Source organism: Anolis carolinensis, unplaced genomic scaffold (assembly GCF_035594765.1).
Source record: "Anolis carolinensis isolate JA03-04 unplaced genomic scaffold, rAnoCar3.1.pri scaffold_23, whole genome shotgun sequence".
Classification (NCBI taxonomy): domain Eukaryota; kingdom Metazoa; phylum Chordata; class Lepidosauria; order Squamata; family Dactyloidae; genus Anolis; species Anolis carolinensis.
Window position 1 is genome coordinate 148,396 of NW_026943832.1, and position 13,260 is coordinate 161,655.

The 13,260-nt window shown below is 40.3% G+C and overlaps 1 protein-coding gene across 1 annotated transcript in view; it reads left to right on the plus strand.

Moving 5' to 3' along the window:
* The first annotated feature begins 4,082 nt into the window (after window positions 1-4,082).
* The window catches only part of LOC134294793 (transcription initiation factor TFIID subunit 9-like), a 136,851-nt gene continuing 127,673 nt past the window's right edge, over window positions 4,083-13,260 (plus strand). Inside the window, exon 1 of the mRNA XM_062966519.1 lies at window positions 4,083-4,104. Within this exon, the coding sequence (XP_062822589.1) occupies window positions 4,098-4,104 (7 nt within the window). The 5' untranslated portion in view covers window positions 4,083-4,097. The remainder of the gene's footprint in view (window positions 4,105-13,260) is intronic.

The following is a 13,260-nucleotide window of genomic DNA, read 5'->3' on the forward strand; positions in this document are numbered from 1 at the left end:
GCGCTCCATGCAGTCATGCCGGCCACTTGACCTTGGAGGTGTCTACGGACAACGCCAGCTCTTCGGCTTAGAAATGGAGATGAGCACTAACCCCCAGAGTCAGACATGACTGGACTTAATGTCAGGGGAAAACCTTTACCTTTTAACTAGACAACAGGAGCCTAGTTAGGTCAACTTCTCCTCTTTAATAATTTCATGGAATAACACAATCTTTCTTTTCTTTTTATTGCTCATTGAAAGATGACGATAGGTCTTCAGCATCTGCAACTTTGTTTTGATGAGTAGGACCCCATCTGTCTTAATTTAGGCTCCTCAGACTCAGAATGACCATTGTTAACAGGAGATGAAGATTTCTGGCATTGGAAATTGTCCACCTCTAGAGCATGAGCTTTGACACATTTTCTGAGAACTCCACTTGTCTTGTGGACATTAAACAGATTAAGATAACTTTTTATACTGAACAATTTTTATTGACAATTGAAGACCTATCTCTTCCAGCAGGCTTACCCAGTCTTTTTGTAATTATGAATTTTAAACTCATGTCTTGTGTTTATAGTATTTTTATCATCGTATTTTAATATACAGTGTTCCCGCACTACTTCGCGGTTCACTTTTTGTGGATTCGCTGTTTCACAGTTTTTCAATAAACTCTAAAAGACTATTATAAATCATAAAAAATTACAATTTACAGCCTAAGGAAGGGAGGAAGGAGAAGCCAAAGGGAGAGAAAAGGAGCCCAAGAGGCAACTGGAGGAGGAGGAGGCGATTTATCAACACACAATGGTTGATAAAGACTTAAAATAGTGTATAACTACTAAAATGTATAAATATTAAAATTAATATAGCGTCCCTACTTCGCAGATTTTCACTTATTGCAGGTGGTCCTGGAACCTAATCCCTGTGATAAGTGAGGGAACACTGTACAATGTTCCATCCCTTATTGTGGGGGTTACGTTCCAGGACCACCTGTAAAAAGTTGATATCCGCGAAGTAGGGACGCAATATTTATTTTAAATTTTATACATTATTTTAATAGTTAGGTGGCCTTTCTCTCCCTTTCAAGCCCTGGGGAGGCTTGTGGGCCATTTTTCACTGTTTGCTGTAAAGCCACAACTCCCAGGATTACTGTGCCTTGGGCTCTGGCATTAATTTGTCCATCCTGGGGAGCCAGTGAAGCTTTCCCTACCAGCGCCAGCAGGCCCCTTGCTCTGTGCCCACCATGTTGCTCTGGCTACTTCTTCTCCTCCACGTTTCCCGGCATGGCCCAGCTGGAGCAGCGTTCCTTCTTCCCTGGCTGCAGGAGCAGAGGCAGCCAGAGCAACATGGTGGGCATGGAGCAAGGGGGCAGCCCTGAGGAGGAGAAGCAGCAGCAACAACAACCATAAGAAGATCCAACCAGTTTCCCACAAAACAGCAAGTCCGCAAAAAGTGAATCGCAAAGTAGCAAGGGAACACTGTATGTATTTCATAGAAATACGTTTTAATATGTGTGTTTTTTCTAATGATTTGTAATTATGTGTTTTAACTGTGTTGTGCCCTGCCTTGAGGAGAGGTGAGTAAGAAATTATTATTATACATGAGTATACACATACATTATATTGTGAATATGCATTAGGACCTTAAATATCTTCTTCACTGGTATAAAAATCACCAGGCACTAGTTATAGCTCCTCTGCCTATGCTGTGCTTTTCCTCCTTGAATACTTTGCTAGACCATTTTGGACAGTCTAGGTAAAAGAAAGCATAGTCATATTTTTAAAATGTTTGTGCAAAGTTTTCTTGAACAATACCCACTGTTTCAAAGATGCAGAATTTTGGATACAAAATTTCAACAAGGCATGTTCAGGTTTTCTTTTAAATTAAGAGTTAGAAATAATTTGATGTCATCAACATTAAGTGTTTTAGTGATATCAAATTAAGTATGTCAGTGATGTCAAACCTATGGATGAGAGAACTGGACCATAAGAAAGGTGGAGCAAAGGAAGATAGATGCATTTGAACTGAGGTGTTGGAGGAAAATTCTGAGAGTGCCTTGGACCACAAGAAGAGTCAACCAGTCCATACTCCAGGAAATAATGCCCGACTGCTCCCTGGAAGAAAGGATATTAGAGGCAAAGATGAAGTACTTTGGCCACATAATGAGAAGACAGGAAAGCTTGGAGAAGATAATGATGCTGGGGAAATGGAAGGAAAAAAGAAGAGGGGCCAAACAAGAGCGAGATGGATGGATGTTATCCTTAAAGTGACTGGCTTGACCTTGAAGGAGATGGGGAGCTCTGGCGTGGGCTGGTCCATGAGGTCACAAGAAGTTGGAAGCAACTGAAAAAATAAACAGTAACATTAAGTATTGTTACACTTGTATTTCTCTTCAGCTGTTTCCTCTATAGAGTTCAAGGGCTATTATACAGTATTATACAGGTAGGTTAAGATATGCCTAACCTCAACAGAGCAAATGTATCTCATGACATTTCAACACAGCTCATGCATCACTTGATTTCAGCAGATTCCTTCAGTCTGTAATGACAGTTAGCCATTTTGAAGCAACCTCCCCCTTCTCTTCCTTCTGAAAGTACAGCAGAATCCTTTTTAGTGCTGAAAACATACCCACAGTTTCACTTACCTGCACCTGGCAGAAAAGGTTTTTTTCTAGGAATGTGTTACATCATCTAAGCAATTCTATAGTATGCTTCCCACAGAAGTTACCTTGGATTTGAGTTGGAGACAGGAATCTCCATGTCTTCCACACAATTCTCTGGTATGTCTGAACCAGAAGTAAGATAATTTAAAGACATTTTGTTGTATCTACAGTTTCACATAACTGTGGTCTATATGTTCCACAGATACAAAATCATCTTATATATTAGGTACATTGATAGTTTACAAAGTTCATTCAACAGCATGCAGCGGGTAGAAAATGTATCACAACTATTCTGAGACATCCCCTTTAATAGCTGTTCCCCAGTAACCATTATTTTTGGACAATTGTGAGGGAGAAACATTTTCATGTTCTACCTGTGCACTTTTTACTGGTTTCTGCTGGCTACTGTAGGAACAGAGTGATGGATTGGATACTATTTTAGACTGATCTGGGACAGGGGATGGCTTTTGTTCTTATGTGTTTTACTGTCCTCTCACATTCCTGTCATCCAAGCTAGGGGTAGTGGAGAAGGATGAAAGAAGGAACCGTCCATATTTTCAATGCCTTTTTGTGACATTTCTAATGTGGATGGTTGTGTATAGATTGTGCCTACTACCTCCATTTTTCAAAAAATGTCTGTAGAATTTCCAATTGATACATTCATTACAATAATTATTTTTTTTAAAAAAATGCATTTGTTGTCTGTGCATTGTTTTAATGGGAATGTGGGAGATGACATGTGTTTCTTTTCAGCAGCTGCTAAAACCCAATCTTTAAAAGAGTGTGAGGGAGAGAACACACATTTGAAGTGCCAAGTGCATTTAAAATGAGATGTATAAAAGCCTTTAAAAAAACAACCCCACACAATTTTAGGGTGGATGTGGAAGTCCTCTGTTCTTTTTATGAAGCGTGATCATAAATCAGTGCCTTTTGAATCTCTCTCCATGCTCAAGGCTAAGGAGAGCCTCGCACTTTGGTCTCTCTTCATGCACTAAGTGGCCAGGGTCTTTGTCACTTTCTGAAATTATTCATTCTGGCTCAGCTGTGCTCCTGCACAAGAGCAGCTGGCATACAAAACAGGCAAGGGCTGGTTGAAAGAGCTTCTGTTTGACAGCTGATTAAGGCCACAAAATACAGCAGGGATGTCAGTAACAGTGCATGGGCTGAATGGATTCTGAATCCACAAACTGTACATTTTAAAATTATGAGATGACTTCACAATAATTGCTGCATGTCGAAGATTACTTTGCCAATCTTGGAACTTGGCCATTTTGTTGGTGGTGTCTAAGTAGCTGGTGGTGACCTGGAATATATCAGGCGTATTTCTGTCAACACATTTGAAACCTTAGAAAACAAGACAGACAGGCATTGCCAGACTTTGATGCATACAAGGATTTCAATGCATACAGAGACCACTCCACTTGTTGGACCTGTAAAGACTACAAACAAAGTGCAACAAATGACAGGTAATAACATTTCAATTCCCATTAAAAACAGAAAAAGAACTTTTCTTGAGATTCAGCAATCCCTGTCCTATATGAAGTTTATTGTTCCCTTCTTAGGCAGAGAACATTGAACATGTCAAGGGGTCTCTGTACTATTATATCTGAAAAATCTATTACATGCCATATAGGTAAAACTAGCTGTGCCCGGCCACGCGTTGCTGTGGCGAAGTATGGTGGTATGGGAAATAAAGTATTGAGGAATTGGTGGTAGTTAAGGTCAAGGGTAAAGGTTTTCCCCAGACATTAAGTCCAGTCGTGTCTTACTCTGGAGGTTGGTGCTCATCTCCATTTCTAAGCCGAAGAGCCGGCGTTGTCCGTAGACTCCTCCAAGGTCATGTGGCATACTGCATGGAGCGGCGTTACCTTCCCACCAGAGCAGTACTTATTGATGCACTCACATTTGCATGTTTTTGAACTTCTGGGTTGGCAGAAGCTGGGGCTAACAGTGGGGGCTCTCTCCGCTCCCCCAATTCAAACCTGTGGCCTTTCGGTCCAGAAGTTCAGCAGCTCAGTGCTTTAACACACTGCGCCATCAGGGGATATTATTTCCTAAAGGTTGTGAATATACAATATTTCTGATTGGTTTTTTTTGTTTGTTGGAGGCAAGTATGAATCCTGCAATTAGGAAAAATGATTAGGATGTAATGGCTTTGCAGCTTTAAAGCCTGGCTGTTTCCTCCCTGAGTGAATTTTTTGTTGGGAGGTGTTAGCTGGCCCTGATTGTTTCCTGTCTGGAATTCCCTTGTTTTCAGAGTGGTGTTGTTTGCGATATTTTATGTGCTTCTACTGTCTGTGGCCCTGAGAAAACAGGATTTGCCAGACTTTGATGATGGGAATACTTTGTTGGGAGGTGTTAGCTGGCCCTGATTGTTTCCTGTGTGGAATTCCCCTGTTTATTTACTGTCCTGGTTTTAGAAATTATATTGTTCTGCATTATTCTATCCCAGTAATTATTTCATATTAAAGAAGAATCTCACTTATCCAACATTCGCTTATATAATGTTCTGGATTATCCAACGCAGTCTGCCTTTTCATAATCAATGTTTTTGTAGTCAGTGTTTTAAATTCATTGTGATATTTTAGTGGTAAATTTGTAAATACAGTACAGTAGAGTCTCACTTATCCAACATAAACGGGCTGGCAGAACGTTGGATAAGCGAATATGTTGGATAATGAGGAATTAAGGATAACCCTATTAAACATCAAATTAAGTTATGATTTTACAAATTAAGCACCAAAACATCATGTTAGACAACAAATTTGTCAGAAAACGTAGTTCAGTACACAGTAATGCTATATAGTAATTACTGTATTTATGAATTTAGCACCAAAATATCACGATATATTGAAAGCATTGACTACAAAATGCGTTGGATAATCCAGAACATTGGATAAGCGAGTGTTGGATAAGTGAGACTCTACTGTAAATACTACATAGCATTACTGCGCATGGAACTACTTTTTCTGTCAAATTTGTTGTATAATATGATGTTTTGGTGCTTAATTTGTATAACGATTACCTAATTTGATGTTTAATCAGCTTTTCCTGAATCCCTTCTTATTATCCAATATATTTACTTATCCTGCCGGCCTGTTTATGTTGGATAAGTGAGAGTCTACTGTATATTTCTAATCTTATATTATCTGCTCAGAACTGGATTATATGAGGACCCTTCTTCACAGCTGTATAAAATGCACACTGAAGTGGATTATATGGTAGTGTGGAGTCAAGATAATCCAGTTCAAAGCAGATAATATAAGATTATAAATGGGTTATATAGCTGTGTGGAAGGACCTTGAGTCTACACTGCCATATAATCCAGTGCAAATTAGATAATCTGTGGAAGAAGCCTAAGTAAGGCCTAAATCTGCCTGTCCCCTAACTGAAACCTGGCTGTCCCTTGGTTGCTAGGCAACCAAGTGGGCAGAGATTAGCCCTCTAAACTGGCAGCAATTGGATAAAAAAAATTATTGCTCTCCCTCTAATTAGGACTTTATTTTTCTTTTCTTTTTGTTGTATCAACCTTGAGGCGTGGATGATGGGTTGTGTTGTCAAATTTTGAGGTTGGGGGGCCTGTACTTTTGTTGTTTTGTGAATTGCCGTGATGCCATCACTCTTTTATATATATAGATGTGCCAAATTGTAGTCCAATGAAAGTGTTTCACCTTTCATTGCCACTGCTCTTGTTACAGAGATCTGAATTCCTCTTCCACACTGATTCCCTCACGTATTCAGAGTCATACATAGTCCCTACCTCAATATAATGAGAACACTGCAGCAATGCTTTCCACTATCATGATAATTTGTAATATGTAGTCTTGGTGTCCTGGAGATTTCAGAACCCATGGAAACCAATTGTTCAATCCTTTACAAGCATTCTTTAGAGAACCTTCCTCTTCCTCTTCCAACATTACTATTTTTGGCCTAAGTCCAGCCTCCTACATACATATCTGCATGTAGATGTTCACTACAGTAAGCCTTGCACTCTTACTTAAAGTAAATCCAGGACGCTGCCTCACACAACTATACTATGTTTCATGTGTGCAGACAGAATCAGAGAAGGTCTAGATATCATTGTCCATAGCCACACACACAATCAATGACATTAGCACCATTGGGGTTCTCCATCGGTCCTGGCACTTCTTTTCTCATAGTGCATGGGGAAGAATGCTCACCACATGCTTCTCTGAACTGGCCAGCCTGTCCTAAAGCATAGAATGGCAGTGTTAAGTGGCTTTGGGTCTTTACAGCAAGTCCAGAGGGGAGCTCTATGAGCTGCTCAGAAGAAAGAAACAAAACCCTACACATGTTCCAAAAAAGAACATCCATATGAATAAGAAACATAAGTGTAGATGTCCCTCAATGAATCCCAGCCTCTTTCCCCTTGACCATGTTTTCAAGGGCTCATGTCTGATGGATTCTTTTCAGTGTGTAGTCCCTGGGGAGGTTCCTGTCTTCACACACAAAGTAAATGACACTTTAAAAAATCTTATTAAACATTCCTGGCATCAACCACTAAAAAGAACGATATGAGTATACCAAAAGCTATGCTTGTACAGAAAAATGAATTGTGTCTTGCACTTTCAGAATTCAAGATGATGTTAACAGATTAAAAAGATGGGCTGAAACTAACAAAATGAAGTTCAACAGGGACAAATGCAAGATACTCCACTTCGGCAGAAAAAATGAAATGCAAAGATACAGAATGGGGTACTCCTGGCTCAACAGCAGTATGTATGAAAAAAATCTTGGGGTCCTCATGGACAACAAGTTAAACATGAGCCAACAACGTGATGCAGCGGCAAAAAAGCCAATGGGATTTTGGCCTGCATAAATAGGAGTATAGTGTCTAGATCCAAGGAAGTCATGCTACCCCTCTATTCTGCCTTGGTCAGGCCACACCTGGAATACTGTGTCCAATTCTGGGCACCACAATTGAAGGGAGATGTCAACAAGCTGGAGTGTGTCCAATGGAAGGTGACTAAAATGATCAAGGGCCTGGAGAACAAGCCTCATGAGAAATGGCTTAAAGAGCCAAGCATGTTTAGCTTCTAGAGAAGGCTGAGAGGAAACATGATGATGGCCATGTATCAATATGTGAGAAGAAATCATACAAACGAGGGAGAAAGCTTTTTTTCTGCTGCCCTGGAGACTAGGATGCAGACCAATGGCTTCAAATTCCACCTGAAAATTAGGAAGAACTTCTTAACTGTGAGAACTGTTCAGCAGTGGAACTCTCTGCTCCGGAGTGTGGTGGAGGCTCCTTCTTTGGAGGCTTTTAAACAGAGGCTGGGGGGCAATCTGTCAGAGGTGCTTTGAATGCGATTTTCCTGCTTCATGGCAGGGGGTTGGACTGGATGGCCCATGAGGTCTCTTCCAATTCTATGAGTCTGTGACTGGAATGAGCAATTTGGTATGAAATGAAGTCCTCTGTTTCAATGAGTCATAGAATTATAGAGTTAAAGGAGATCACATGGGCCATCCAGTCCAACCTTCATCATGAAATTTTTCCTAATGTTCAGGTGAGATCTTCTTTCCTGTAATTGGAAACCGTTGCACACATTTCCTGAAGATGAGTCTTCACAGCCATCCCACTTCTTCAGACTTTGAAATGCCCAGGGAAGTAGGATGGCACCCACCCATTCCCCTCCCCCTAGCTCCTGATTTACCTCCTAAAACTTACAGAAAAAGGTCCCTGGCCACCATAGAGCCTCTCCTCATGTCCTTATGGTGTGAGACAATTATGCCTGAGGAGATGGGGGGGGGGTTGCAAAGGGTTTTCTTCCTCACAGATCTCATCTCATTAGGTGTCATTTTCTTGCTCCACAAGGATATGAGGAGAGGCTCTATGGCAGCCAGGGACCTTTTCCATTAAGTTTTGAGGGTAAATCAGGGGCTTTGGGTGGCTACATGATATCCCAGTTTCAATCAGGATAGCATGTAGTCCCTCTGGGAGGGAAATCTCAGGGTGTGGGAGGAGGGTTACAATGCTGAAGTGGGTTTGGCACTGTCTGGAAGCCCCCTTCATTTCACTAACTTCCATATTAAGGTTTTGTAAATGTTTACAAATTCAGATTCAAAATGATCCAGAACAAAATTCTTACACTATCCATAGGGCAACGAACCAGCAGAAGTGTCTCACTTTGCAAATTTGGCAATCAGGGATGGGTGGACATTTTATTGTGTTGAACTGAAATTTAACAAAGTTCAAAAAACATCATTATGGGGGAAAGTGTAATTGACAGATGTCACGTTGTTCTATGAAGTTCACTTTTCCATATTGATGGGGTTTATTTGGATAAATTTCAATTCAGTAGAGAACAGGAATGAATTCCCACCCATCTTTGTTTGAAGGACAGTTGAAAACCCAGCCAGAAATTCAGGTGTGGATGGTCTTGGGGTAATGTCTGGGTAGTATTGTGAGCAATGGAAACATCAAGGAATTGGTTTCCTGCTCCGTCTGTTTCTTTACAGAAGATAAACCAAAGCAAAACCCTGCCACTAAATCTGCAGTTTGAGAAGTTTTGAAGCAGCTCCATGACTGAATTGAAGACTCGTCATGAGCTCCTGTAAGTCACCCTGAGCATCCTAACAGAAAAAAATGAGATTTTAGTTGAATCAAACCATCAATCATTTTAAGCAAATACTTTTGCACAAGGAAAGGTTTTCTTTGACAAATAGAAGTGAAGGGTGAATGCCCTTCATTTGGTAAAATATTTGCCTAAAATAATACAGGTAGTCAAGAGAGGAATACATAATGCTACAGTGGAGGTGATGGCTTGCAGCATCAAAGCACAAGGACATACAAGTTAATAATGACACTGTTGTAATTTATAACTCTGCTCAAATTTTTCATTTTTACTCACCTATAATCCAAAGTTTGTCAGAGCTATGTTTCTTAGATAACAGCTTCAAGAATCCTCAGACAGGACTACTAGCCATGTTGCCTAGGGAATTTTGGCAAATGTATTATTGCCACTGGGAGCATGAAGGATTGACCTATTAACAGTGAATATGTGTGATTGGAATGCAATATATATAGTAGCTTGGTTTCAAATTGATTATGAAGAACTATTAATTTTACAAAGGATTTGATCCTGCTATAGCAGTAGTTCCCAACATTTGGGCCTCCAGGTGTTTTGAACTTCAACTTCCAGAAATCCCAGACAGCTTACCAGCTGTTAGGAACTGTGGGAGCTGAAGTCCAAAACACCTGGAGGCCCAAAGGTTTGGAACCACTGTGCTATGAATTCACATTTTAGACCCGGGGCACATATTCACTGCTTATTTAATGCAGTTTGAAGGCAGCTGGACAGTGCAGGGTTTATATGATGCACATTGTGAATGTGTGCAACAATATGCATTAAGGTCTTTTAACTGAGATAAGCAGTTAGGGGATATTCTGAAATAGAGTCTGTGATGTGCATCAGCACAACTAGGAGTAAAAATCCCATTGCATGCTGAAACTGATTCTAGGCTGCATCAATAGGCATGTAGTGTCTAGATCATGGAATGTAATAGTCCTACTCTATTCTGCTTTCATCAGATTTCACCTGGAATATTGTGTCCAGTTCTGGGCAAAGGAATTCAAGAAGGATATGTCCAGAGAAGGGCAACCAAAATGATCAAAAGTTTGAAACCATGCATTATGAGGACCAGTTGAGGGACCTGGGTGTATTTAGCTTGGGGAAAAGAAGACTGAGAGGGGGAATAACAGTCTTGTTTAAGTACTTGAAAGGATGTCACATTGAAGATGGGACAAGATTTTTTTTGGCTGCTCTGGTGACTAGAGGCTTCATCAGATAGGGCAATGTTAGTGTCCTAGGATGCTTCCATCCTCTTTTGGGGACGGAGCCCCATGCCAGCCCTCACACAACATCATGTGACTTCCAGAGAAGGCCCTGCCCCCAAGAACGGGTCCTCACAGGAGGACTACACTTCCCATTTGTGATGGGGAAAAGTGTCGTGAAGAGCAAGCTGCACACAGGGTGACAGATTCACCCCACTGCCCCCTCTGTCCAGCGGCAAAGCACGATGCTTCAACTGGCCTTTGTGATGAGGTCATAGGACAGAGCAATTAATTCAAATTTCAGGAGAAAATATTCCACCTAAACATTCAGAAGAACTTCTAGATGTTAAGAGCAGTTAGACAGTTGTATATGTTGCCTTGGAGCATGGTGTAGTCTCCTTCTCTGGAGGTTTTTAAGCAGAGACTGTATGGCCTTCTGTCTGGATGTATTTGATTGTGTGTTACTGCATGGTGAGGATGACCCTTGTGGTCTCTTCCAACTGTGATTATGTGGTTCTATGATTGAAGGATGGATACTCTGATGGTCTGTAGAGGCACAATGGACATGAGGGGAGGTGAAAAAATACCTGATTCCTCCATTGCTGTGAAGCTACAGCAACTGTGGCTCCTGAAACCCAGTTTGACACCAGCCTTTGCAGTGTGAATAAGTACCATCCAGACCTTAAACCACTTTCACGACTTTCTATCTAATAATTCGAACACCAAAATTGCTTCTTTCTCTGTCAGTTTCACACCAACCTATGTGATCAGTGTAAATGTGCCTACTTCTTTGGATTTCCTTAAAGTATATAGCTATCGTGGATGCCATTACAACTTCCTGGAACATCATCATCATCATACTACATCATCATAAATACATTACTGGTCTTCTTGGCAAGTTTCTAGTCCCACTTTCCTGTTAGTAGTCATCAAGTATTTTTTGAAGGAATCAAAAACAAACAACACCCCCCCCTCCACACACACACACACACACATACACACACACAAACAATTCTCTTTTTCCTTAAGCTTTTCCTTATCCAGGCAGAATGCAGTTTTTCAAAAGTATTTATTTATTCTGCTTGCTACTTTGTTTTCCCTGGGGTCCTTTCTCTTCTCACAGGCTGACAAAGAGATAAAGAAAGTCTGAGTCCAGATGCACAGTAGGAGCTCTCTGAAAAGTCGTCTGGCTAGTGGGATGTGAGAACATGCCCTTCTGCTAAGTCTGTTTGGCTCTGGAGAGGTTTCTGTGAGTTTACATGGCGACACAGCTTGCCATGTACAAACTCTGAAATGTGTTTAAAAATAAAAGATTTAATTGCACGTGGCATTTCAGAGCCTCCTGCTGCAGGCAGTTCCCCCTCACTACAGAGTAATATCTGCAGTGACACTTGTAGAGATTCTTTTCCACAGACTGAAAAAAGAAAGCAAAAATGAGTGCATTTGCCTGTTAGTTTCCCCCCCAATTAGAACTGACCATTGCAACAGAATCTTTCATTGAAGATGAAATGCTTAGAAAGCTTGCCAGAGCTCTTAAAATATGCAATGGCTCTGTTCCTCTCACCCCTGACGAAAGTAGTTAGGCTTCTTGCAAAGCTTGGAGAATTTACTTTTTTCCCATGTTCAATGCCAGAGTTTGAGAGTAGTCATCCAAAAAAGTAATTCCCCCAACTTTGAATATTTGGATTACATTCTATAAATATTATATGTCTTAATTCTCTCCTCTTCCCAAATTTTATCCCAAATGATTTCTCCCCTTTGTTCCCAAATGTATTAACATTGCCAAGAATGAAACATTGGTAATCATTCACATCTTAGAACTCATATATTTTCTGTGTTTACATTCCTTTTCTGTTTTTGCCTGTTCCTTTTCTTTGGAGGCCAAAAGTATTTTTAGATGTTCCATTGAACATGCCAGAAATGTTGAGACTGAAAAGAAATTTCATTTTGAGGAGCAAAATTCTTATTTGGAAAAGCAAATGCTATCATGTTAATGCCTTGGTGTTGCATCCTAAAAGATCATCATGCTGTACATCCATACTCACATAGGCTATTTCTACAGTGCAGAATTATAATGATTTGACACCACATTTTCTGTGGTGGTTCAATGCTATGGGATTCTGGGAATTTGTATGTCTGTGAGATATTATTCACTCTTCTCTGTCAGAGAGCTCTGGTGCTACAATAAACTATAAACCCCAGGATTCCATAGACTGGAGCCAAGTCAGTGGAAGTGGTTTCAAACTGCTATAATTCTACAGAGTTGAAGGTCTCATAATTGCACAATGGCTGGAATGAATACTGATTGTGGGATTGATTGTATATCTGCCAATATGTCTTTTTAATTTCCGATTATGTAATGAGAAACACACATAATGGTGATGTCTGCACTCCTAGTGACACATCATCCTAGAATTCTACTAGAGTAGAACCATTGTATCAATTGTTGAATGATGTGTCAACATATAGGTAAATTTAATTACTTCAGTGCTGCACATTACTTGGGACTAGTGTTGCCATATTTTCAAAATAGCAATAGAGGACAGCTATACTTCATAGCACACAGAGTTGACAAGGAGAAAGCAGCCATTAACACATTTGTGTGCTACCCAAATACCAAATGGAAGTGTTTATTTCAATTAAGTTAACCATGTGTTTCTCAGAAAGACTAACATATTGTCCATTTTCACATATTCACATGTATTGCTGTCCTTAGGAAGGGCTCACACCTCAGAATATGATAAAGCTTTGGCATTCAGTTCAGTCTACATAAAAGGAAAAAGATTTCTGACCCTAAAAGAAGGGATATCTCTTATAATAAGGGACA